The sequence below is a fragment of the Cetorhinus maximus genome, unplaced genomic scaffold (assembly GCF_964194155.1).
Source record: "Cetorhinus maximus unplaced genomic scaffold, sCetMax3.hap1.1 HAP1_SCAFFOLD_1506, whole genome shotgun sequence".
In the NCBI taxonomy this organism is placed as follows: Eukaryota; Metazoa; Chordata; class Chondrichthyes; order Lamniformes; family Cetorhinidae; genus Cetorhinus; species Cetorhinus maximus.
In genome coordinates this window covers 1-25428 of record NW_027597447.1, presented here as the reverse complement: position 1 = coordinate 25428, position 25428 = coordinate 1, and the positions used below count along the sequence as shown (strand labels likewise).

At 46.4% G+C, this 25428-nt stretch overlaps 1 protein-coding gene across 1 annotated transcript in view; it reads left to right on the top strand.

Moving 5' to 3' along the window:
• sgsm3 (small G protein signaling modulator 3) overlaps positions 1-25164 on the top strand; it is a gene marked incomplete at its 3' end in the record, with an annotated part of 79839 nt that extends 54675 nt beyond the window's left edge. The window contains exons 7-13 of the mRNA XM_078536766.1: positions 2669-2814; positions 4636-4731; positions 8032-8157; positions 9631-9685; positions 11126-11256; positions 20211-20369; positions 25110-25164. Coding sequence (XP_078392892.1) covers positions 2669-2814; positions 4636-4731; positions 8032-8157; positions 9631-9685; positions 11126-11256; positions 20211-20369; positions 25110-25164 — 768 coding nt within the window. The remainder of the gene's footprint in view (positions 1-2668; positions 2815-4635; positions 4732-8031; positions 8158-9630; positions 9686-11125; positions 11257-20210; positions 20370-25109) is intronic.
• Positions 25165-25428: the final 264 nt, after the last annotated feature.

The window sequence follows — 25428 nt, the reverse complement described above, 5'->3', positions numbered from 1 at the left end:
ATTCTAACGTCTCCAGTCTTTCAGGCAAACCTGTTATGTGGTACTTCATCAAATTCCTTTTAGAAAGTCCATGTGCAAATCTGTGCTGACTTTCCTCATTTCATCCACACCTGTCCCAATAAGTGTTAGTTTTGTGCTGGCTTTCTTGTCTTAAAAGCTTTCTCGCCATTGCAATTAAACTGACTGCCCTGTAGTTGCTGGGTTTGTCCTTGCGCCCCATATGGAACAAAGGTATGACATCTGCAGTCTTCCAGTCCTCTGGCACCACTCCTGTATCTAAGGAGGATTGAAAGATTATGGTCAATACCACCGCAACACCCTCCCTTACTTCCTTCACTGTTTTCAGATGCACCCCACATGGTCCTGGTGACTTATCAACTTTAAGTACAATCTGCCTTTCTGTTACCTCCCCTTCATCAAATTTTAGCCCATTAACAATCTCAACTACCTCCTTTTTCACTGATTTTGGCAGCATCTTCTTCCTTGTTAAAAATAGATGCAAACTATTAATTTAGTACCTCAGCCTTGCCCAATGCTTCCTTGTGTAAGTTCCCTTTTTGGTCCCTACTTGGCTCCATGTCTCCTCTTACCACACTTATTATTCATATGTCTGTAAAAGACTTCTGGATTCCCTTTTTTGTTAGCTCCCAGTCTCTTCTCATGCTCTCCCTTTGCCTTTCTTTGCTTATTCACTCCCATTCTGAACTTTCTATGTTCTACCTGGTTCTCACTTGTATTATCAACCGGACATCTGTCATATACAGCAGTGTTTCTTTGCTTCATCTTACCCTCTATCTCTTTCGTTATGCAGGGAGCTCTGGTTTTGGTTCTCCTACCTTTACCCCTCTTGGGAATGTACCTCAACTGTACCCAAACCTTTGCATCTTTAAAGCCAGTCTATTGCTCTATTACAGTTTTTCCTGCCAATCTTTTCCACTTTACTTGGGACAGATGTGTTCTCACCGCACTGAAATTGACTCCCCTCTAATTAATTATTTTTACTTTAGGTTGCTCCTTATCCTTTTCCACAAGTAACCTAAACCTTATGATACTGTGATCACCGTCCTCTTAAATGTTCTGATGAACATCATCGACCTGAAACTGTTTCTCTTCACAGATTCTGCCTGACCTTCTGAGTTTTTTTCCAACTTTTCCTGTTTTTATTAATCCTCTAACTGCACCTCCCTACTGACACTTGATCCATTTGACCCGCCTCATTCCCCTAAACTTGATCCAGCAAAGTCTCCTTCCCCACTGGGCCAGAAACATTCTGATCAAGTCCTGAACAAACTTGAGAATCTTTTCCCCACCTCTGCCCTTTACACTATTACTATCCGTCTCCATGAGGATAATTGAAATTCCCAATTACCTCTGCTCTATGATTTTTGCACCCTTCTATAATTTATCTGCAAATTTGTTTTCTACGCCTTTCCCACTAGTTGGTGGCCAATGGAATAAACCCAGTGTTATAATGATACCACTGGGCCTTTTCCACTCTAACCAAATATATTCCATCATTAATCCCTCTTATTCTCTCTCGAGCCCCCACCCCTCGTGCCCTCACCCCCCTCGCGCCCTCCCCTCAACCCCTTCTATCCAGCAGTATTTAGTACCCAGATCTGCCCTTTTTTGAGACAGGTCTCTGTTACTGCCACAATGTAAGGCAGCTGCCTTACTTAGCATGCTTTGTGTCTTCAAATACATGCAGTATAAACCTAATTTCCACCTTATTTTATTCCCTCTTTCTCTAACCCCACCTAAAACCTTACTATTTCTTACTCTAGTGCTATCTCACTCTCTCCCCGCCCTTTGTGCACCTTGTCCCTCCTTTCTAATGCTATATCCTGATACCCATCTCCCTGCCAAGTTAGCTTGAACCCTCCCCAACAGCGCCTGCAAATCGCTTCGTGAGGACGTTGATCAAAGTTCCATTGAGTTGCAACCTGTCTGGCCTGAAAAGATCTCACCTCCCCCAGAACCAGTCCTAATATCCTTGTAATCTAAAGCCCTACCTCATGATACCATCTCTCTAGTCATGTGTTCATCTCTATTCTCCTGTTTCTATACTGGTGCTTGGAACAGGGAGTAATCCGGAGATTATTAATTTAGAGGTCCTATTTGCTAGGCTCTGACTCACTTCCTAAAACGTTCCTTTTTATCCTCTTCTTTTTATCTTTGTACTTAGTGTATGAATTTTTCCTTAGTTTTAGTTCTGTCCTTACTATTTCATTCATCTATGGTTTGTCATTATTAGCTAACTTGTTCTTGCTTTTTTGTCAGATATGTTTCTCCTGGACTCTGTTGTTTACCATTTTAAATATTTTCCACTGCTTTTGTTTTAAGTCAGCAATTTTTTCCAGTTTATTTTTCCTAGTTGCAATTTCATCTCATTAAAATTTGCAAATGTATTACTTTGGTCTTGATCATAGTTATGCCCTTCTTAGTCTTTACCCTAGACCTTATTATGTTGTGATCACTATTGCCTAGATGTTCCCCAATGCTTCCTCCTCTTATGCCTTATGGATAGCATTCCCCATTACTGGATCCTCCCTGGTTGGGTTTTTACATGCTGGATAAGGGATCCTGTATTCCTTTTGCTGCTACTTCTTGGCTATTTATTAGGGAAGTTAAAATCTTCTAATACTGTCCAGTTTTGTGTCTCTCATAGAGCTGTCCTTGATCACCCTGCACTGGTTCCTGACTGCATTTGCCAGTGTTGTACACATCAACATTCTCCTCCGAGTCTGGGACCTATTCTTCTGCGAGGGCTCTGTTCTCCTTTTCCAAATCACACTGGGAATGCTCAAGATGAAGGTACGCAGACAACCATGGGGATATGGCAGTACAGTAACATTTGGGAAGAAACTTGCAGTGCAGTCGCAACCATACTACTTCTGACTATGCCTAGTTCCATGTATTGGAGTAGTCTAGTGTTGAGCGGATATGGTGCATGAAAGGCCGATAAGCATGGTTGGGGTGGTGTGGCGAACTGACAGCTCGAGTAACTGGACACTTTTGTTTCAGTGACAGTTGTAGTAAATTCTGTGGGATCTTGTATCAACAGCGATGAATAGCAGTACCTACCCTGATATTGAGTGTGTCGCGAACACTGACACTAATACTGAATGTGAATATTGAACACTCACATACTGGGTGTAAATAGAAAACATTGATACTGGGTGGGAAGAGTGAATACTCACACTGACACTGGGTGTGAAGAGTGAACGCTCGCACTGATACTGGGTGTGAAGAGTGAACGCTCACACTGATACTGGGTGTGAAGAGTGAACGCTTGCACTGATACTGGGTGGGAAGAATGAACGCTCGCACTGATACTGGGTGTGACGAGTGAATACTCACACTGATAGTGGGTGTGAAGAGTGAACGCTCACATTGATACTGGGTGGGAAGAGTGAACGCTCGCACTGATACTGGGTGGGAAGAGTGAACGCTCACATTGATACTGGGTGGGAAGAGTGAACGCTCGCACTGATACTGGGTGTGAAGAGTAAACGCTCACACTGATACTGGGTGGGAAGAGTGAATACTCACACTGATACTGGGTAGGAAGAGTGAACACTCGCACTGATACTGGGTGTGAAGAGTGAACGCTCGCACTGATACTGGGTGTGAAGAGTGAACGCTCGCACTGACACTGGGTGTGAAGAGTGAACGCTCACACTGACACTGGGTGTGAAGAGTGAACGCTCACACTGACACTGGGTGTGAAGAGTGAATACTCACACTGACACTGGGTGTGAAGAGTGAACGCTCACACTGACACTGGGTGGGAAGAGTGAATACTCACACTGATACTGGGTGTGAAGAGTGAACGCTCACACTGATTCTGGGTGTGAAGAGTGAACACTCACACTGATACTGGGTGTGAAGAGTGAACGCTCGCACTGATTCTGGGTGTGAAGAGTGAACGCTCGCACTGATACTGGGTGGGAAGAGTGAACGCTCACACTGATACTGGGTGTGAAGAGTGAATGCTCACATTGATAGTGGGTGGGAAGAGTGAACGCTCGCACTGATACTGGGTGGGAAGAGTGAACGCTCGCACTGATACTGGGTGGGAAGAGTGAACGCTTGCACTGATACTGGGTGGGAAGAGTGAACGCTCACACTGATACTGGGTGTGAAGAGTGAATACTCACACTGATACTGGGTGTGAAGAGTGAACGCTCACACTGATACTGGGTGTGAAGAGTGAATACTCACACTGATACTAGATGAGAAGAGTGAATACTCGCACTGATACTGGGTGTGAAGAGTGAATACTCACACTGATACTGGGTGTGAAGAGTGAATACTCACACTGATACTAGATGAGAAGAGTGAATACTCGCACTGATACTAGATGTGAAGAGTGATTACTCACACATGCACTTCCCAGTGAGGCTTACTAGGTGGCAGCTGGAGCCTGCTTTCCTCCTTCATGTCACAAGGATTCACAGAATAACTGAGCTCCTGAAATGCTGGGATCAGCTCCTTCAGTACAGGCTGGAAATGGAACTAGGGATTGCTGGACTGAGACCACTCTAGGCTGCTACATTTGCTTCTGTAACTGCTTTGGGATGTACAGAGCATGGGGTGAAATGCTATATTAACTGAAATTCGTTGCTTCTTTAGGAAGATGAACTCATCCAGTCAGAAAATTCAGCATCAATCTTCAACACCTTGTCGGACATTCCATCACAGATTGAAGACCCAGAGGTCCTCATTAAGGTCAAGTGATGTTCAAAACCTTTAAACAGGCCCAAGCCAGGGTAGCCCAGGTCAACAGTCGGGTTCCTGGGAGAATTAACAGCGTGACAGAGCAATCAGTCAGCAATAATTAACTAATAACACAGTGGCCTGGATTTTCAGTCCTGGATCGGGAGCACAAGGGTTGGGATGTTTCCCAGCTCCGCAAACCCGACCCGAAAGAAAGTAGCCTGGAAGGTGGGGTTTTTGTTCGGGACAGCAGGATTCCCTGAGAGTTGGGCAGGGCGACCCCAGAATGGGTGGGGAGGCGGGCCGGGGTGCGGAGGCGGGCCGGGGGTGGAAGGCCTGCCCCAGTGCACTGAGACTGTATCAAAGTTTTTAAAGAAACAGAAAGATGTAAATCAGCCCTCTGGTCCTCACCTCTCACGCCCCATCGGCGCCCTCCCCCAACACAACCCCCATGCCCCATCCATGCTACTTCATGCCTCCAACCTACCTCCATGGTCTCTCATATGCTCACTGCCAACATATGCCCTCCTGCCCAACCCCCGTGGCCCCTCATACTCTCCATTTCGCCTATGCCCCCCCCCCCCCCCCCACCCACCCTGGTGGTTCCTCTTACCCTCCATGCTGACCTATGCCCCTCTGTCCAACCCCTATGGCCCCTATACCCTCCATGCCAACCAATAGCCCCCTGCCCACTCCCATGGCCGATCATGCCTGCATGCCAATTTATTCCCCCACCCATCTCCCCAGGGCCATTTATAGCCCTTATGCCAACTCATGACCCACCACCCTTTGCCCTTACACCTATCATGCCAACACACCCAGTGTTGACTGGGCAGACCTCGGGACCCATGCTGAGATTAAAAAGAATAAAGGTCCAAGTGTCTATTGCAGACTTTACTTTTTAAAAAAACTCTCATTCATTAAAAAAAACATTTACTACATTTACATTCCTTCAACTACAGAAAACCTTATAACAACAAACATTTCATTCAATTGAATGTTCCCTTATAAAACCATGCATTGGAATTTACAGTCCCACTTCAAAGAGTCCATAGCCATTTGGAGCTGTCAATCAAACTGTGAAATGGCAGACAGCGTGCTGTGATGATGGATGGTAGTGAAATTAGTGATGCAGCACGAATCCAGTGATAGAAGCCCTAAAGCTTATGTCAACAGACAGAGTGAAATAGCAAGAAATATTTTTTTTAATACTCAAAAGTTTTTTCAAAGGGTTAAAAGGCAGTTTTAAATGCCTTGACCGCTTGACTCTCCCCTTGACAATTCACCTTGACACTTCTGACTGTTATTTTTGACATTTCCAATGAGCTTCACAGTTCCAATGAGTTTATGCATTTTTTACGTACATTCATGCCTACTTTAAACAATCCCAGAGGGCACCTGGCCTGCCTCGGTGGCACCTGACCTCCCCGCAAAGGGCACCTGACATCCCCCAAAGGTGTTCCGGGACTATATCCAAAGGGGTGCCCCCACTATCCAAACGAATCCACTAAGTTCAGATTTGCTCCTACCAGATCAAATCTGCACACGACAGGTTTCAGACACCTCTCACACCATTACCTCACATGGTAGAGGCAGCTCCTAATTTCTATGGGCAGCTGCCTCCGTGAAACATGACCCACGTGCCGGGGCAGAGGGCAGAACTTGATTTTCAGGCTCGTCCGCCATTTTTGCAATGACAGAGAGCCTCTCCATCATTGCCAAAATCCAAGCCATTGCATGGTTAGTCAATAATAATTAACTAATAACTGTGTGGTCAGTCAGTAATAACTATTAACACAGTGTGTGACAGAGCCCTCAATCAATAATAATTAACTAAAAATATAGTGTGTGTGGTCAGTCAGTAACTAACTAATAACACAGTGTGTGATGGAGCAAGCCTTCATCTTTGGTGATTTAGGGACTGGACGATTGGCTTTGTGGCAATGGATTAATTCTGAGTGGTGTTAAGTTTTGTTCTGGAGAATGTTGAATTATGTTTACTATGGAACTGTGTGGGAAGTTTGCAAAGAATCGCTGACTAGTTATTTCTGTGCCATCAACTTGCCAGAGATCACTGTGTTGGTGTAAAGCTGGGGCCTTTCCAGCGATGTGTGTTTGGCAGAAATCACAGAATCTCTGTGCAGAAGAGGCCCTTCGGCCCATCGAGTCTGCACCGACACGTGATAAACACCTGACCAACCTACCTAATACCATTTACCAACACTTGGCCCATAGCCTTGAATGTTATGATGTGCCAAGTGCTCATCCAGGTACTTTTTAAAGGATGTGAGGCAACCCGCCTCCACCACCCTCCCAGGCAGCGCATTCCAGACCGTCACCACCCTCTGGGTAAAAAAGTTTTTCCTCACATCCCCCCTAAACCTCCTGCACCTCACCTTGAACTTATTCCCCCTTGTGACTGACCCTTCAACTAAGAGGAACAGCTGCTCCCTATCCACCCTGTCCATGTCCCTCATAATCTTGTACACCCCGATCAGGTCACCCCTCAGTCTTCTCTGCTCCAACAAAAACAAACCAAGTCTATCCAACCTCTCTTCATAACTTAAATGTTTCATCCCAGGCAACATCCTGGTGAATCTCTTCTGCACCCCCTCCAGTGCAATCACATCCTTCCTATAATGTGGCGACCAGAACTGCACACACTACTCCAGCTGTGGCCTCACCAAGGTTCTATACAACTCCAACATGACCTCCCTACTTTTGTAATCTCTGCCTCGATTGATAAAGGCAAGTGTCCCATATGCCTTTTTCACCACCCCACTAACATGCCCCTCCGCCTTCAGAGATCTATGGACACACACGCCAAGGTCCCTTTGTTCCTCAGAACTTCCTAGTGTCATGCCGTTCATTGATCACTTCCTTGTCAAATTACTCCTTCCAAAGTGTATCACCTCACACTTTTCAGGGTTAAATTCCATCTGCCACTTATCTGCCCATTTGACCATCCCGTCTATATCTTCCTGTAGCCCAAGACACTCAACCTCACTGTTAACCACCCGGCCAATCTTTGTGTCATCCGCAAACTTACTAATCCTACCCCTCACATAGTCATCTATGTCGTTGATATAAATGACAAATAATAGGGGACCGAGCACAGATCCCTGTGGTACGCCACTGGACACTGGCTTTGAACTGTAGGTCAATGTGGCAAAAGAGAGCTCACAGTGCAAGAGCTTCTGTCACTGAAAACCCAAGCCTATTTAAATTATGTTAGGATTCTAATGGCTTGTAGCCAGCATGCAACCTACTTGTATGTATTGGTACAATAAACGGCTGAATGTTCTTCCACAGGAGTCGATGAAGCTTGCTGGGTCATTAACAGATGTCATGATTGAAACGCAGAGGAGGAAACACCTGGCTTATCTGATTGCAGACCAGAGCCAGGTCCCACAAGCAACAATGCCAAACTTCACAAAGGTGTGCGTAGTCGGTTATGCAACAATGCGTGTATAAATCTAGGGCAGTTGCTGTTTGCACAGTATCCTGGCCTTATGGACACAATATGCCATAAGAGTAGGGGAGGATAAACAATGCTCCAGCACTGGATGTGTGAGCACTGCCTGGTGTGAAGGAAATTTTATTTTTTTCCTAATATTACTGTGGGATACTGACGCAGGCTTTTGGGGGCTGTGGGTGTACGTTTATGTGTGACTAATTTAAACCGACTTCAGTCAGGCCGCAAGGTTTAAAGCATCAAAGGGATTAGGTGTAAAAACAGGCATTTTGAAATGGAGATGGGTGAGCTAAGTTGAGGTCCCAGTCAATACAGCACGAGTGTGAATTTGCATTAGGAGATAAGTGAAAAGTGAATTGTTAGCTGTTTGAATTTCAAAGGGACATGACCGGATGTTTTACAACTGGCAAAACTGTAGATAAATAAGGCAAAGTTATTAAGTTTATTTTCACAAAATACAGAAGTGCTGGTCATAAGGACAACATGGAGGATTTTGATATTCTGGGAAAAGTAACTTCCAAAGCAAGGTTGACACAATGGGATTTAGAGAGCAAAAGGGAGAAATATCTTTAAGGAAAGATCGAAAGCATTATGTGCGTGGCCACGTGAGATCTTGAAAGGCGGACTGTGTGAAGACAGACTTGTGAAGAAGCAGCCTCTAGCCACCCAGAGAAGTGCTTGCTTGTTCCGAGAGCAAGGTTTTGTTCAAAGCCTTGGATTTCCAGTGTTGAGTGAGAGGGAGAGAGAAGCTGTGAAATACCTCCCTTATAGCAAAATGTTTTTATTTAATATTCAAATCTCCAAAGCGACTGGGTGTGAGCGGTGGACGGTGACTGGGTGTGAGCGGTGGACGGTGACTGGGTGTGAGCAGTGGACGGTGACTGGGCGCGAGCGGTGGACGGCGACTGGGCGCGAGCGGTGGACGGTGACTGGGCGCGAGCGGTGGACGGCGACTGGGTGTGAGCGGTGGACGGTGACTGGGTGTGAGCGGTGGACGGTGACTGGGTGTGTGCGGTGGACGGCGACTGGGCGCGAGCGGTGGACGGCGACTGGGCGCGAGCGGTGGACGGCGACTGGGCGCGAGCGGTGGACGGCGACTGGGCGCGAGCGGTGGACGGCGACTGGGCGCGAGCGGTGGACGGCGACTGGGCGCGAGCGGTGGACGGCGACTGGGCGCGAGCGGTGTCCCTGCATTTTGGGAGACAGGCATGTTGGGGTTTGCTGAGTGTGTTGTGTTGAACACTCTGGTGTGTAATGTCTTATATCGGCTTATTCACTTTCCTTAAAATAGTAGAAAAAAAATGCATGTCGCTAGGTTGCGTTTACTGATCCCGGGAGATTCTGCTTTCAGCAGCAAATCTGTCCTTACTTCACCGACGAAGGAAGCGTGGGAAATAGCTTCACTGATAGCTGTCATTCGTTTCCTTTTCATGTAGATTGTTCGGCGACAGTCCCAACGCAGGAAGTCTGGACTGGGAGCTCTACTCTTCGGTAAGATAATTCTCTGCTAATTGTTAATGCAGACGTGGATATCGTAAAGATAAAAAGAGGCAATGCTGGAAATACTCAGGCAGCATCTGTGAAGAGAGAAACTGATAATGGCTCAGGCTGATGATCTTTTCGTTAGTTCTGATGCTTCCAGACTTGTTGAGAATTTCTAGCGTTTTCTGCTTTTATTTCAGATTCCCAGCTTTCTCAGTATTTTGCTTTCACGAAGAGGGGATATCGTGGCGAGGCACAGATCTCACCGATTACTGTGGATCATCTCCAGAGTACCACTGTTATTTTATGAAATGTAATTTTATAGATGTCCCCCATTTCCCTCTTCCTCCCGGCCTCCCTTTCCCTCCTCCCCGCCTCCCTTTCCCTCCTCCCCGCCTCCCTTTCCCTCCTCCTCGCCTCCCTTTCCCTCCTCCTCGCCTCCCTTTCCCTCCTCCTCGCCTCCCTTTCCCTTCTCCCCGCCTCCCCTTCGCTCTCCCGGCCTCCCTTTCCCTCCTCCCCGCCTCCCTTTCCCTCCTCCCCGCCTCCCTTTCCCTCCACCCCGCCTCCCTTTCCCTCCTCCCCGCCTCCCTTTCCCTCCTCCCCGCCTCCCTTTCCCTCCTCCCCGCCTCCCTTTCCCTCCTCCCCGCCTCCCTTTCCCTCCTCCCCGCCTCCCTTTCCCTCCTCCCCGCCTCCCTTTCCCTCCTCCCCGCCTCCCTTTCCCTCCTCCCCGCCTCCCTTTCCCTCCTCCCCGCCTCCCTTTCCCTCCTCCCTGCCTCCCTTTCCCTCCTCCCCGCCTTCCTTTCCCTCCTCCCCGCCTCCTTTTCCCTCCTCCCCGCCTCCCTTTCCCTCCTCCCAGCCTCCCTTTCCCTCCTCCCCGCCTCCCTTTCCCTCCTCCCCGCCTCCCTTTCCCTCCTCCCCGCCTCCCCTTTCCCTCCTCCCCGCCTCCCCTTTCCCTCCTCCCCGCCTCCCCTTTCCCTCCTCCCCGCCTCCCCTTTCCCTCCTCCCCGCCTCCCCTTTCCCTCCTCCCCGCCTCCCCTTTCCCTCCTCCCCGCCTCCCCTTTCCCTCCTCCCCGCCTCCCCTTTCCCTCCTCGTCCCCCCTCATCGCCTAATTTTCTTGCTTTTGTCACTGCCTCTCCCTCCTCCTCCTCCTCCCCCATTCATTCCTCCTCTTCTCCAACCCCACCCTCTCATCTCCGTATAATCCCACACTATGCATTTACAGCCCTCATATTCAGGATCCTTGAGCTGTGTGACCAAGCATCTTAGTGTCTTAATCAGAAACCTCCGGATAATCTGGTGGAATGAGCTGGTGCAACATGACGCATATTGGCCAATGTTAAACCGTGCTAATCTCCTAATTGTGGCTGAAATGCTTCACCTGCCCTGGTTCTCTCTCACACTCATTCGCTGTCTTTCTTTAATACTTTTTCCCTCTCTCTTATTGACAGGTGACAATGAAGATGCAGAGGCACTGAAGGCAAAAAACATTAAACAGACTGAAGTAGTAGCAGATTTACGGGAAGCCATTCTGCAAGTAGCCCGACACTTTCAATGCCTGGACCCCAAAAATTGCAGCATTGTGAGTAAATGGCAAAGGGAGAAGATTGGCTGTCTGGCAGGAGGCAGAGAGTGGGGATAAGGGGGTCCCTCTCAGGATGGCGGCCGGTGACTAATGGAGTTCCGCAGGGGTCAGTGTTGGGACCCCAACTTTTCACTTTATACATTAATGATCTAGATGAAGGAACTGAGGGCATCCTGGCTAAGTTTGCAGATGATACAAAGATAGGTGGAGGGACAGGTAGTATTGAGGAGGCGGGGAGGCTGCAGAAGGATTTGGGCAGGTTAGGAGAATGGGCAAAGAAGTGGCAGATGGAATACAACGTGGGGAAGTGTGAGGTCATGCACTTTGGTAGGAAGAATAGAGGCATAGACTATTTTCTAAATGGGGAGAGAATTCAGAAATCTGGAGTGCAAAGGGACATGGGAGTCCTAGTCCAGGATTCTATTAAGGTTAACTTGCAGGTTGAGTCGGTAGTTAGGCAAATGCAATGTTGGCATTTATTTCGAGAGGACTAGAATATAAAAGCAGGGATGTGCTGCTGAGGCTTTATAAGGCTCTGGTCAGACCACATTTAGAATATTGTGAGCAATTTTGGGCCCCGTATCTCAGGAAGGATGTGCTGGCCCTGGAGAGGGTCCAGAGGAGGTTCACGAGAATGATCCCAGGACTGAAAGGCTTAACATATGAGGAACGTTTGAGGACTCTGGGTCTATACTCGATGGAGTTTAGAAGGATGAGGGGGGATCTGATTTAAACTTACAGAATTCTGAAAGGCCTGGATAGAGTGGACGTGGGGAAGATGTTTCCATTAGTAGGAGAGACTAGGACCCAAAGGCACAGCCTCAGAGTAAAGGGAAGACCTTTTAGAACAGAGATGAGGAGAAACTTCTTTAGCCAGAGAGTGGTGAATCTATAGAATTCATTGCCACAGAAGGCTGTGGAGGCCAGGTCATTGAGTGTATTTAAGACCGAGATAGATAGGTTCTTGATTGGTAAGGGGATCAAAGGTTACGGGGAGAAGGCGGGAGAATGGGGTTGAGAAACTTATCAGCCATGATTGAATGGCGGAGCAGACTCGATGGGCCGAATGGCCTAATTTCTGCTCTTATGTCTTATGGTCTTATGGGAGAACAGCCAAGAGAACCGATGACAACTCTACCTGCATTAGACTATCAGCCAAAGCCATCAGGTTATATCCCAAGTTGTATATGGACAGGGATGAGGATTATCCTTGTAGCATATCGCATGACTTTCCAAAGTTGGCCCAGTTTGAAGGCTCCACATCACTGGAGAGACCTAACCAGGAGATTGCCCATAAATGCCATCCATCTTAAAATGCCTGGTGGGGTGGGGAGGCTTTACTCATTGTTCCCATGGAGTGTCCTGGGACAGGGATTTGTTGGAGAGGGAGCAGTGATGGGTGAACCCCAATCTGCTGTCCCACTGGAATGGCGGGATATGGGGTAGGTGAAGGAGGGAGCAGTAGTGGGTGAATCCTGACCTGTTGTCCCTAAGACCATAATAGAATTTGCAATTTTTTAAATTAAATCAAAAAAGACTAATATCTTCTCTTAAACAGGGCCTTATTTGGCACATAGCAAAGTTAAGGATGTGGCCTTATTGCCTTTGGAAGAGAGGGGACTGTGGAAATACTTGTTTAAAGGTTTCAGTAACATTTCTTTGAAGGTTTGGATGTTGGAAAGAGAAATGCATTACCTCACAATTGTATGCATTCAAATACATCCATCAGCAAATTCCAGCATCCTGCTCCTTATACTCCAAATATACTCAAGATAGACCACCAGAGCGTACATTTCTAACATGCTTCCAATCTAATGTCACTGCACTCGTATTAGAGACCCGGATTAACGCCCTGGGTACATGGGTTCAAATCCCACCATGACAGATGGTGGAATTTAAATTTAATTAATTAAATCTGGATTTGAAAGCTCGTCTCAATAATGGTACCATGAAATTATCTTAGTTTGTCATAGAAACCTGGTTCACTAATGTCCTTTTAGTGAAGGAAATCTGACATCCTTACCTGGCCTGGCCTACGTGTGACTCCAGACCTGCCTTCTGAAATGGCCTAGTAAGCCATATAGTTCAAGGGCAGTGAGGGCTAGACAATAAATGCTGGCATTGCTAGCAACGCCCACATCCCACCAAAGAATAACACAAATCTTGGTGCCACACATTCATTCTAACTGTGCTTCCTGGTACTTTGGACACATTTCTCAAGTCACAAATTACAGAATATTCCCTTTGTAATCTTCCATCCATTCTTGTGGTACCACGTACCTGAATTTCTGTAACCAGTCTGCTACGAGAGAACTTCATCAAATGTTTTTAAAACCCAACCCAATCCAATCCAAATCTTCAAAAAAATGCTACTGAAGCCTTCAAATAGGTATTTCCACAGTGCCCTCTCATCCAGAAGAAGAATGGGCATTAAAGTCAGGCATTGACACTGCTATCTTGGGCGATTGGGAGCAATATAGAGGAGCCCCTATCTTAAATCTAGGCCCCCAAAACACATTTAAGGGTGGTGCACTGTCCTTTTTTGTTGCGCTTTGTATGAAGCTAGTGTTCAAAGAGGGAGAAAAGTGGCAAGTTTAGTAGCGGTTTTGGCTAAGCACCGCACAAGTGAAGTTCCAATTCTTGCGGAGATGTGAAGAAAGTGAAAAAGCTCAACATGCTGGCAGTCAGGTTTGTTAAAAGAAATGTTGTGAGCGACTTCGTTTAGTAAATGGGTTAGAACTGCTGGAGAATAGTTGGAAGACCTTTAAGTGAAGTAGCGAAACCCGCAGATGTGGAGGAACGCAGCATTGGATATTACAAGTAATTTACAGAACAGAACTAGGCAATTTGGGTCAACTGCTCCATGCTGACATTTATGATCCTCAGGAACCTCCTCCCACCCTTCTTAATCTAACCTCATCAGCATATCCTTCTATTCCTTTCTTGTTCTTTGTTTATCTAGCTCCCCCTAGAACGCATCCATACTATTCACTTCAACTGTTCCTCGTGGTAGTGAGTTCCACTTTCTCACCAATGTCTGGGTAAAGAATCCCCTGAATTCCATGTTGGATTTATTAGCAACTATCTTACAGTTATGGCCCCTAGATCTGATCTTGCCTGCAAGAAAAATCTTCTCCATCTCTCACATATCAAACCCTTTTGTAATCTTAAGGATCTCTAGCAGATCATTCCCTCAGCCTCCTCTTTTCTAGAGATAAGAGCCCCGACCTGTTCAATCTTTCCTGCTCATTATAACCTCTCTGGCATCACGATAGTAATTCATTTTTGCATCTTCCCCAGCATCTCTATATCCTTTTTATGATATGAAGAGCTGAACTGGTCATTGCTCAAGTGTGGTCCAACCAAAGTTCTATACAAGTTTAACAAAAGTCACTTTTTCAGTTCTCTTCCTCTAGAAATACCTTGTTTTCAATTTTGATGACCCCCATTAACCTGTGTCGCTAGTTTTAGTAATCTGGGAACCTGTATCCCTAGATCCCTCTGCTCCTACCCCATTTCGACACATTACCCAAGCAGCATGTGACCCCCTTATTCTTCCTGCCAAAATGTACCACTTCACACTTAGCTATATTGAAATTAATTTGCCAACTGCGCACTCATTCTGCAAGTTTAATTAACATTGAAGAAAGACATGAATGGCAGATTCAGATCTCAAGAGATCAGTATGGATACACGAGTTACAGTTATAATATGGTTACACGCTCAGTTAGGGTGGCTCAACATTTACCAAAAGTAAGATGATCAGGCTGATTCCGAGAGTGACTAATACACTGAACTCAAGAAGGTGCCTGGATTTGTAATGAAGGATATACATAATACAAAGATGCTGATAATTGTGGGAGTGGGGTTGCGTTGCGTAATTTATTTAAAGTGCAAAGCCATAAGAATACCTTTTAATTTCTATGGAAGGGGCATAATTTGCAACAACAAAGAGGTAATGATAACAAAGATCATGGGATGTGGGCATCACTAGCCAGGCCAGCATTTATTACCCATCCCTAGTTGCCCTTGTTCAGAGGACATTTAAGAGCCAACCACATTGCTGTGGGTCTGGAGTCACATGTCAGACCAGGTAAGGATGGCAGATTTCCTTCCCTAAAGGACATTAGTGAACCAGATGGGTTTTTACAACAATCAACAATGGTTTCATGGTCATCATTAGACTTTTAATTCCAGATTTTTATTGAATTGAAATTCCACCATCTGCCTTGGTGGGATTCGAACCCAGGCCCCCAGAGCATTACCCTGGGTCTCTGGAACACTAGCCCAGCGACAATACCACTACACCATTGCATGTGATCAAGGCAATAGTTAGACTATCATTAGAGTAGTGCATGTAGTTTAATGAGCCCTTTTGTGGAAAGGACAATAAAGTCATAAAGATTGTGGTGTAGATTCATCAGTATAATAATAGAAGCTCAAATTATGAGGAAGAACATAAGAAATCGAAGCAGGCGTATGCCATTTGGCTGCTCGAGCCTGCTCCACTGTTCAATTGGGTCGTGGCTGATCTGATTATGGCCTCACCTCCATTTTCCTGTCTGTTCCCCCAATCCATGACTCCCTTGTAGATCAAAAATCTGTCTAACTTAGCCTTGAATATATTCCATGACCCAGCCTCTACTGCTCTCTGGGGCAGAGAATTCCAAAGGTTAATGATCCTCTGCGAGAAGGAATTCCTCATCATCTCCGTCTTAAATGGGACACCCCGTTTATTCTGAAACTGTGCCCCCTGGTTCTGGATTCCCCCACAAGAGGAAACATCCTCCCAGCATCCACCCTATCAAGCCTCCCCCTCAGCATCTTAAATCTTTCAATAAGATCGCCCCTCTTCTAAACTGCAACTGAGTATAAGCCCGACCTGCTCAGCCTTTCCTCGTAAGGCAACCCCTTCATCCCGGGAATCAACCTAATGAACCTTCTCCAATGCAAGTATATCCCTCCTTAAATAAGGAGACTAAAACTTAGTTTGCAATAGTCTAGGTGTGGTTTCACCAATGGCTTATATGATTGTAATAAGACTTCCCTCCTTCCTCCTTGCAATAAAAGCCACCATTCTAATTGCCTCCCTAATTATTGTACCTGCATACTAACTTTTTTTGTTTCATGTACAAGGACACCCAGCGCTCTTTGTACTAGAACTTTCTGCAGTCTCTCTCAATTTAAATAGTATTTTGCTTTTCTATTCTTCCTACCTAAGTAGTTAAGCTCGCGTTTTCCCACATTATACTCCATCTGCCAAATTTTCGGCCACTCACTTAACCTGTCTATATACCCCTTTGCAGACTCTTTGTGTCCTTCTCACAACTTGTTTTCCTACCTATCTTTGTATCGTCAGAAGATTTGGCTACAATACAATTTGGTTATCAACATCCTGGGGGTTACCATTGATCAGAAACTGAACTGGACTAGCCGTATAAATACTGTGGCTACAAGAGCAGGTCAGAGGCTAGAAATCCTATGGTGAGTAATTCATCTCCTGACACCCCAAAGCCAGTCCAACATCTACAAGGCTCAAGTCAGGGGCGTGATGGAATACTCTCCGCCTGCCTGGATGAGTGCAACACTCAAGAAGCTTGACACCATCCGGGACAAAGCAGCCCACTTGATTGGCATCCTGTTCACAAACATTCACTCCCTCCACCACCCATACACAGTAGCCGCAGTGTGTGCCATCTACAAGATGCACTGCAGGAACTCGCCAAGCTTCCTTAGACAGCACCTTCCAAACCCATGACCACTACCATCTAGAAGGGCAAGGGCAGCAGACACATGGGAACACCACCACCTGGAAGTTCCCCTCCAAGCCACTCACCATCCTGACTTGGAAATATATCACCGTTCCTTCACCGTCACTGGGTCAAAATCCTGGAACTTCCTCTCTAACAGCACTGTGGGTGTATCTACACCACATGGACTGCAGCGGTTCAAGAAGGCAGCTCACCACCACCTTCTCAAGGGCAATTAGGGATGGGCAATAAATGCTGGCCTAGCTGGCGACGCCCAATTCCCATGAATGAATAAAAAAAAAAACACTGCCCCTTCATCTAAGTCATTAATAAAGCTTGTAAATAATTGAGGCAGCAGCACTGATCCCTGTGGCAGTCCACTAGTTACAGTTAGCCAACCTGATAATGACCCATTTATTTAACTCTTTGTTTCCTGTTGGTTAACCAGTTCTCTAGCCATGCTAATATATTACCCCCAACACCATGAACTGTTATCTTGTGTGGCACTTTTACAAATGCCTTTTGGAACTCCAAATCGGAACACACTACATCCACTGGATCCCCTTGGTCCATCCTGCTTGTTACATCCTCCAAGATCTCCAATAAATTTGTCAAACATGATTTCCCTTTCACAAAGCCATGTGGGTCCTGCCTAATTGTATCATGCTTCTCTAAATGTCCTGCTACTACTTCCTTAATAATGAATTCCAGCATTTTCCCAATGGCAGGTGGCAGCTCTGAAGGAGGAAATCCTAGAGGCTTTAAACAGTTGTGAAGCATTTGGTAGTGTGAATGTGCAAAGGCTATTCCTTTAGGTTAGAGGCAGGAACAAGAGATCATTAGTTTAAAATTGTCAGTAGAAGAGAGGTTAGGACCTTTGTTTTGCACAGCAGAACGATGGAAATAGAGAATGTTTTGCCACACAGAGTAGGTGTGGCAGAGGCCATTGCAAATTCCAAGGGAAAAGTGGTAAAGCATTTGTAGCAGGGAAGATCTATAGCTATAAGAGGGCCACTTTTGATTGCTCTGGCAAAGAGCTGGCATAGCTAAAATGGTCTGCTGTGGTTCTTGGAACAGAAATTGGTGAAGTGGGAACTGATCAGGCCATTATTCATTGTGAAGAAGGTACGAAAACTTGAATATTGCTGAAAAGAGAGATATGTTGAAGCCTTTTGCTTAAAACTAAATCAGGACAAATACAAGAATGCCAAATTTCAAATGATCACAGCGATTTATACTATAGGAAAAAAAGGGGTGCTAATTGGTTGGCAAGTCAACTCTGATTAGCCGAGGTGTTGCCATTGAGAAAGCAGTGGGAAACGTAGGCTCCCCAGGCTTCCGGCTAACTCAGTTCTTTTTATTTGCAGAGAATCGGTCCTTGCATATGAAGGTATGTTGCTGCGAGCAGATATAAATGAGCCACATTGCGAACTCGACTGGTTATCTTAAATTAGTTGTTAATGTAACTATTAGCACACTCAGGATTGTTCATCGAGTGTTGCCCAGTCACAGAAGTACATCTAACAGTAGATGTTTTATTTTGGGTTTTTCAAACACAGGCTGGTTGAGTACAGCCTGTATGCTGCTTATTACGAACAACCGAAGAAACATGCTATTTTATTCGATCAGCCAATCGTTGGGACGTACAGACTACGTACCTGGCATCGCACCGGCATTGAAATTTATACGTGAGGTTGCTCAACTGTGTGGTAGGCAAAACAACTTTTTTGGACTGACAGTAGCATCCTGTTAGTGGAAAATACCACTCGGGTAGCTGCTGCATAGTATCAGCTTGAAACAGCCTGGTTAATCTGTTGTTTGAATTTTTCAGATACTTAGCCTTTCCAGGGTAATTTGAGGTAGACCGGACACTCTTCAGATCCAAATGTGGCGCCTTTGGCCCATTTTGCAAATTTGCATGATACACAGTTTACAGTGACCTGATCAGGATAGTCATTGTCCTGCAGGATAAGCATGTCTCTCTTTTCAGCAATATTCTTGGTAGAAAAAACATTAACTGGAGTTACAAGTGAGGGATTATGAGTAAGAAGGGAAATCAGGGGAAACTTCGTAAACCATAGTGTAATAGAACTGTGAAAAAAAATTAACAGAGTATAAAAGGAGTGAAAGAACAATCAGATGTGTTCCTGGAGCGAGAAAGGAATGAAGGATATGAAGACAAGGTAGCTAGGTAAAGCTGAATGATATGGGGGTTGGTGGAATTAAGGGGTACAGTGGATGGGTGGGATTGAGGGTTTAGAGGATGGGTGGGATTGAGAGATGCGGTGAATGGGTGAGATTGAGAGATACGGTGGATATGTGGGATTGAGGGATACGGTGGATATGTTGGATTGAGGGATACGGTGGATATGTTGGATTGAGGGATACGGTGGATATGTGGGATTGAGGGATACGGTGGATATGTGGGATTGAGGGATACGGTGGATATGTGGGATTGAGGGATATGTGGGATTGAGGGATACGGTGGATATGTGGGATTGAGGGATACGGTGGATATGTGGGATTGAGGGATACGGTGGATATGTGGGATTGAGGGATACGGTGGATATGTGGGATTGAGGGATACGGTGGATATGTGGGATTGAGGGATACGGTGGATATGTGGGATTGAGGGATACGGTGGATATGTGGGATTGAGGGTTGAGCGGATGGGCGGGATTGAGGGTTGAGCGGATGGGCGGGATTGAGGAACATGGTGGAAGGGTGGATTGAGGGATACGCTGTGTAGGTGGGATTAGTGGGGTACATTGGATGGGAGGGATTGAGGGACAGGGTGGATGTGTGGGATTGAGGGATGCAGTGGATGGGTTGGATTGAGGGATACGGTGGATAGATAGGGTTAATGAATATATTGCGTAGGTGGAGTAAAGGGATGGGGTAAAGTCAATCTCTCAAAGAAACAGAGTTGTTTATGCCCAATGGCGCATTTCTATTCCAACTGTTTTATTTTGTTCAGTAGCCTCTAGATTGTGAAATATTTCAAAGTTATTCTTTACTGTGAAGCTCCAAGTGAAAGTGATCTTTATCTTAAACTGTGCAAGGTGTAGATCATTGCCACCTACCCAGAGTCTCCTCATAGTCTTAAATCTCTCCTGTCTCTAGAGACTCTCTTGTCACTTTGCCTGACCTGATATGTTTAAGTTATATACTAAGCAAGCAAGTGAACCATCTGTCCCTTAGCAGGAGCTGACCCCAGACTACACCATGGAGAGCCACCAAAAGGACCATGAGAACTACGTTGCTGTGTCCCGGAACCGAAGGCGGAGAGCCAAGGCTCTGTTAGATTTCGAACGACATGATGACGATGAGCTAGGGTTCCGAAAAAACGACATCATCACGGTGGGTGTGAGTTATTGCTGGTTTGACACGATGATATATCCTGACACCAAACAGTGTAGAGTCCCTCACAGTGGGTCATATACTCTGAGACCAAACAATGTAGAGTCCCTCACACTGCGTAATATACCCAGAGGTCAAACAGTGTGGATTCCCTCACACAGGGTAATATACCCTGAGACCAAACAATGTAGAGTCCCTCACAGTGGGTGGTGTACTCAGACACCATACATTAGGGAAGCCTCATGTCTTCACAGCCTGGACAGTAATCTGGTGAATCGCCTGCTCTTCGCATGTTGGTAGGGTGGAATGAAGATGGGTGAAAAGGGGTGTCTGTGGAACATAAATACCAGCAAAGACCTGTTGGGCTGAACAGCCTATTCCTGTGTCGGAAAGACAATGTCATTTTCAATGGAATCAATTATGCGGTTTTACGAAAGAATGAGTGACCCACTTCCCCCAGATTACTGCCTCTCACAATGGGCCTGTGTACCCAGAGATCTCACAGTGCCCTGAATCCTTCACAATGGGTAATGCAGCTAGACAGCAACAAGAGCTTGCATTAAAATAGAGCCTTTAATGTAGTAATACATCCCAATGCACTTTACATGACAGCTATCAAACAAACTTTGACTCTGAACCACATAAGGAGATTTTAGGACAAGCAACTCGAAGACAAAGAGGCTGGTAGGTCAGCGAGCGTAGGGGAGATGGATGGATGGGATTTGGTGTGAAATAGGACACGGAGAGCAGAGTTTTGGATGAATTGAAGTTTATGGAGAGTGGAAGATGTGAGCTGTCCAAGAGAGTGTTGAAATAGTCAAGCCTAGAGGTAAAAAAAGGCATAGGTGAGGGTTTCGGCAGTCGGTAAGCTGAGACAGGGCTGATGTAACGGAGATCTTGGGGGTGACATGGTTTTTTGGTTAGAAAGTCATCTTGATGTCAAATATGGCAACTAGTTTGTGAACATTCTGGTTCAGCCTCCGACAGTTGCTGGGTGGGGGGTTGAAGTTGATGGTTAGGGAGTGGAGTTGGTGGACTGAAGACATTGACTTTGATCTTTCCATTATTTGAGGATGTTGGACAATCAATGTGACAAATTAGAGACAATGGAGGAACTGGGAGAGGTAGCAACGAAGTATAATTGGATGTCATTAGTGTACATGTGGAAGCTGATGTGTCTTCATATAGTGTCACCAACGGACAATGTGAAGATGAGAAATAGGAAGAGGCGGAAAATAGATGTTCGAGGGACACCAGAGGTAATGGTGCGGGTACAGGAAGAGAAGCCATTCCAGGTGATTCTCTGGCAATGACTGAATAGATAAGCATGGAAGCAGGGGAACCTAGTGCCACCCAGCTGGATTACAGTGCAGAGGCGTTGGTGGATGGTGTGGTCAACCATGTCGAAAGCTGCAGACAGGTCGAGAAGATGAGAAGAAATGGTTTATCTTTGTCAAGGTCTCAGGATGTCACTTATGACTTTGATAGGAGCCATTTCTGTGCAGTGGCAGGGCGGGAGCTTGATTGGAGGGATTCAGACATGGAGTTCCAGAAAAGATGGGTGTGTATTAGCATGGTGACAACACATTCAAGGCCTTTGGAGAAGAAAGGAAGGTTAGAGATTAGGTGGCAGTTTTGCAAGCCAGAGGAGTCAAGGTGGGTTTTTTGTGGAGAGTGGTGATGACGACAGATTTGAAAGGGGAAGAGGGATAGCCCTTGAGGAAAAACCATTATCAAGATCAGTTGCCACGGGCACCAAGAGGGGAAGTTAGGTGGTCAGTAGTTTAGTGGGAATAGGATCAAGGGAGCAGGAGTTGGGTCTCATGGATAAGATGAGCTCAAAGAGGGCATGAAAGGAGATAGGAGAGAAACGAGAGAAATATGTGAGTTCAGTGGAAGGGTCAGAGGAAATTTGGCCTGATGGAAGGGAGGAAAGTGACAAAGGCAATTGAACAGATGGCTTCAATCTTTATGACGAGGAAGCTCATGAGCCCCTCACACCCGTGGAGCGGAATTTAACGTTCTCCTGTGGGTGGGTTTTGTAGGCAGGGGGCCCATAAAATTCGGTGGGTGCCTTTCCTGCCGCCTATCTACCCGCCCCTGACCTGATCACGATTTAACGGGCAGCAGACAAGGCCTCAGCTGCTCTTGCTTCAGCCGAGGCCTCTGAGTGACCGTTTAATGGCCCACTTAAGGGCCACTTCCAGTCCATCCCCAATTTTTCGGCCAGCAGAAGGAGAGGAGGTTGGGACCTGGCAGGTAGGCCTGCATGGGCCTCGGGGTGGAAGGGCAGGGAAGGGATTTGCCTTCTTCACAAACCTCCTTTTTCTCCACCCTCCCCCGGGTGGACCTCCCCCCTCTCCCCTCAGCTCCACTCACAAAGCCCTGCCCGGCCATCCCCACCCCCCAGGGGCTTCTCTTCTGGCCCCGCAAAGAACAACTCCAGCTTAACTTTGAAACGACACCTGACTCCTCTTCGCTGGGGACTGTTGCAGCCCCAGCAGTGGCCACCACTCTGCTGGGAGCAGAGATCTGCTGGTCAATCAGATCATCTGGCAGCTCTTGGAGGCAGGATTTCCTCCCCAGAGAGGGGCAGAAGTCTCGCCTTGAGCCACTTAGCGCTCCGAGCATTAAATGGCCAGCATGCGGGAGGGTTTTCAGGCAGCAAGGTGGGAAACTCGCTACCTGTGAAATCCTGCTTGTTGTTGGAGGTTAAGACGGAGGACGTAGTGAAGAGAGTTTGAAGAAAACTGTTTACATTAAAGGGAAGCCGGGGGTTACTTTGTATTGCAGGATGACCCTGAAATAAGGCACATTCTGACGGAAGAGGACCTGATTGTGCTTTCCATGATGCAGCCAGAACTGATGGTGAAGGAGTAAACTAGTGGTCCACCGTCAAGTCTGTATTCCTTGGACTTGAGAAAGTGGAGATGGAAATTGTACAAGTGGCTATAATCAGGGTGAGGGTTAGTTTTAATAGGGACAAGTGTCATTGACCAGATCGGCAGCTGCTGAACTGTTGGAGTGAACAGAAATGCAAAGGCGAGACAACTGGATTTTTCAAATTGCAGCTGTAAGTGACCCGGGCTAGAGTTTTTCTCTGGGGCTGAGGTGGACGTAGAAGGTAGTGTGGTCAGTTTTCTTTGTCTCCTTTATTCTTTCATGGGATGTGGGCGTTGCTGGCAAGTTGCCCATCCCTAATTCGCCTTGAAATGAGTGGGTTGTTGAGCCATTTCAGAGGGCACTTAAGAGTCAACCACATTACTGTGGGTCTAGAGTCACATGTAGGCCAGACCAGGTAAGGGATGGCAGATTTCCTCCCCCAAAGGACATTAGTGATCCAGGTGGGTTTTTACGACAATCGATGATAGTTTCATGGTCACCATTACTGAGGCTCGCTTTCAATTCAATTCCAGATTAATTTATTGAATTTAAATTCCATCAGCTGCTGTTGTTGGAATTCAAGCCCATGTCCCCAAAGAATTAGCCATATAAATCCAGGCGAGTGGAGAGTATTCCATCACACTCCCAACTTGTGCCTTCCAGGTGGAGTCAGGAGGTGAGTTACTCACTGCAGGATTCCTGGCCCCTGACCTGCTCTTATAGCCACAGTATTTATATGGCTAGTCCAGTTGAGCTTCTGGTCAATGGTAACCCCAAGGATGTTGATAGTGGGGGATTCAGCAATGGTAATGCCATTGAATGTCAGGGGGCGATGATTAGATTCTCTCTTGTTGGAGATGGTTATTGCCTGGCACTTGTGTGGCACGCATGTTACTTGCCACTTGTCAGCCCAAGCCTAGATATTGTCCCAGTCTTTGTGCATTTGGACATGGACTGCTTCAGTATCTGAGGAGTCGCTAATGGTGCTGAACATTGTGCAATCATCAGTGAACATCTTCACTTCTGACCTTATGATGGAGGGAAGGTCATTTATCCTCACACTTCTCAGGATTGAATTCCATTTGCCAACGTTCTGCCCTCCTGACCAGCCGAATGATATCTTCCTACGGTCCACAGCTTCCTACTTCACTATCAACCGCACAGCTGATTTTCACACCATCTGCAAAGTTCTTAAAAATTCCCCCCACATTTAAGTCTAAATCACTGGTGTAGGCCATGAATAGGGACCAGCATTGAGTCCTGTGGGACCTCACTGGAGAACACCTGCCAACCATGGCCTTTTGGTTGAGTAGCAAGTATGGGAGTAGTGAGGCCCCTTGAGATGGTAAGGTGAAAAAGATGGCTGCGAGTATGGGGAGGTGAATTTGAATGGAGAGAGAGATGAAGGCAGGATGGGAGGGCAATGAACTCAGGAGAGAGAGCATGATCTGGTGAGATGGAGTTTGAAATCACTGAGATTGGGGACTGATTTGGTGCGGAGATTGACGGAGGAAAGCAGTGGCGATATCTCAGTGTGATAGATATAGAACGAAGATCTTGAGGCGCAGGAAGTGTAGAACACAGATGCTCAAAGGAACAGGAGGTGCCAGAGGAGTCGGAGAACAGACCAAGGTGTGATTTGATAATAAGGGTCACACTGCCACCATGGCTTTCCATTTGATAATGGGGCATACATCAAGTTGTGGAGTTTATTTCTGAAAATCACGCCAATGTAACTATCTAAATGCATTCTTCCAGTCTGGGCAGTTTCTGCTTTAAATTTGTAGCTTTGTTTTCATTGTTGAATCTGAAGTATCATGTTCCTGTCTGACTGAGATTGTCACTTGTCTCTTTCAGATCATATCTCAGAAGGATGAGCATTGCTGGGTTGGAGAGCTGAACGGGCTGCGAGGTTAGTGCTAATAGCTTACTCTTCAATCTAATCAAAAGCACCTTAACTGTACCAACGGGACTGTTAAACTGGGTGGAAATTGCTGCTGGTTGAACTGCTGTAAAATGGGCAGCAGATGGCAGCAATAAGCACTGAGTAAGCTTAAAGGTTTCCATAAACAGCAGAATGAGGCACACACACCACCTTACAATGCCCACAGATACCCATTCCAGAGAAAGCCTGATCTCTCTCCGTCTTTGAGATTCTCTCTCCTTCTATCTCACC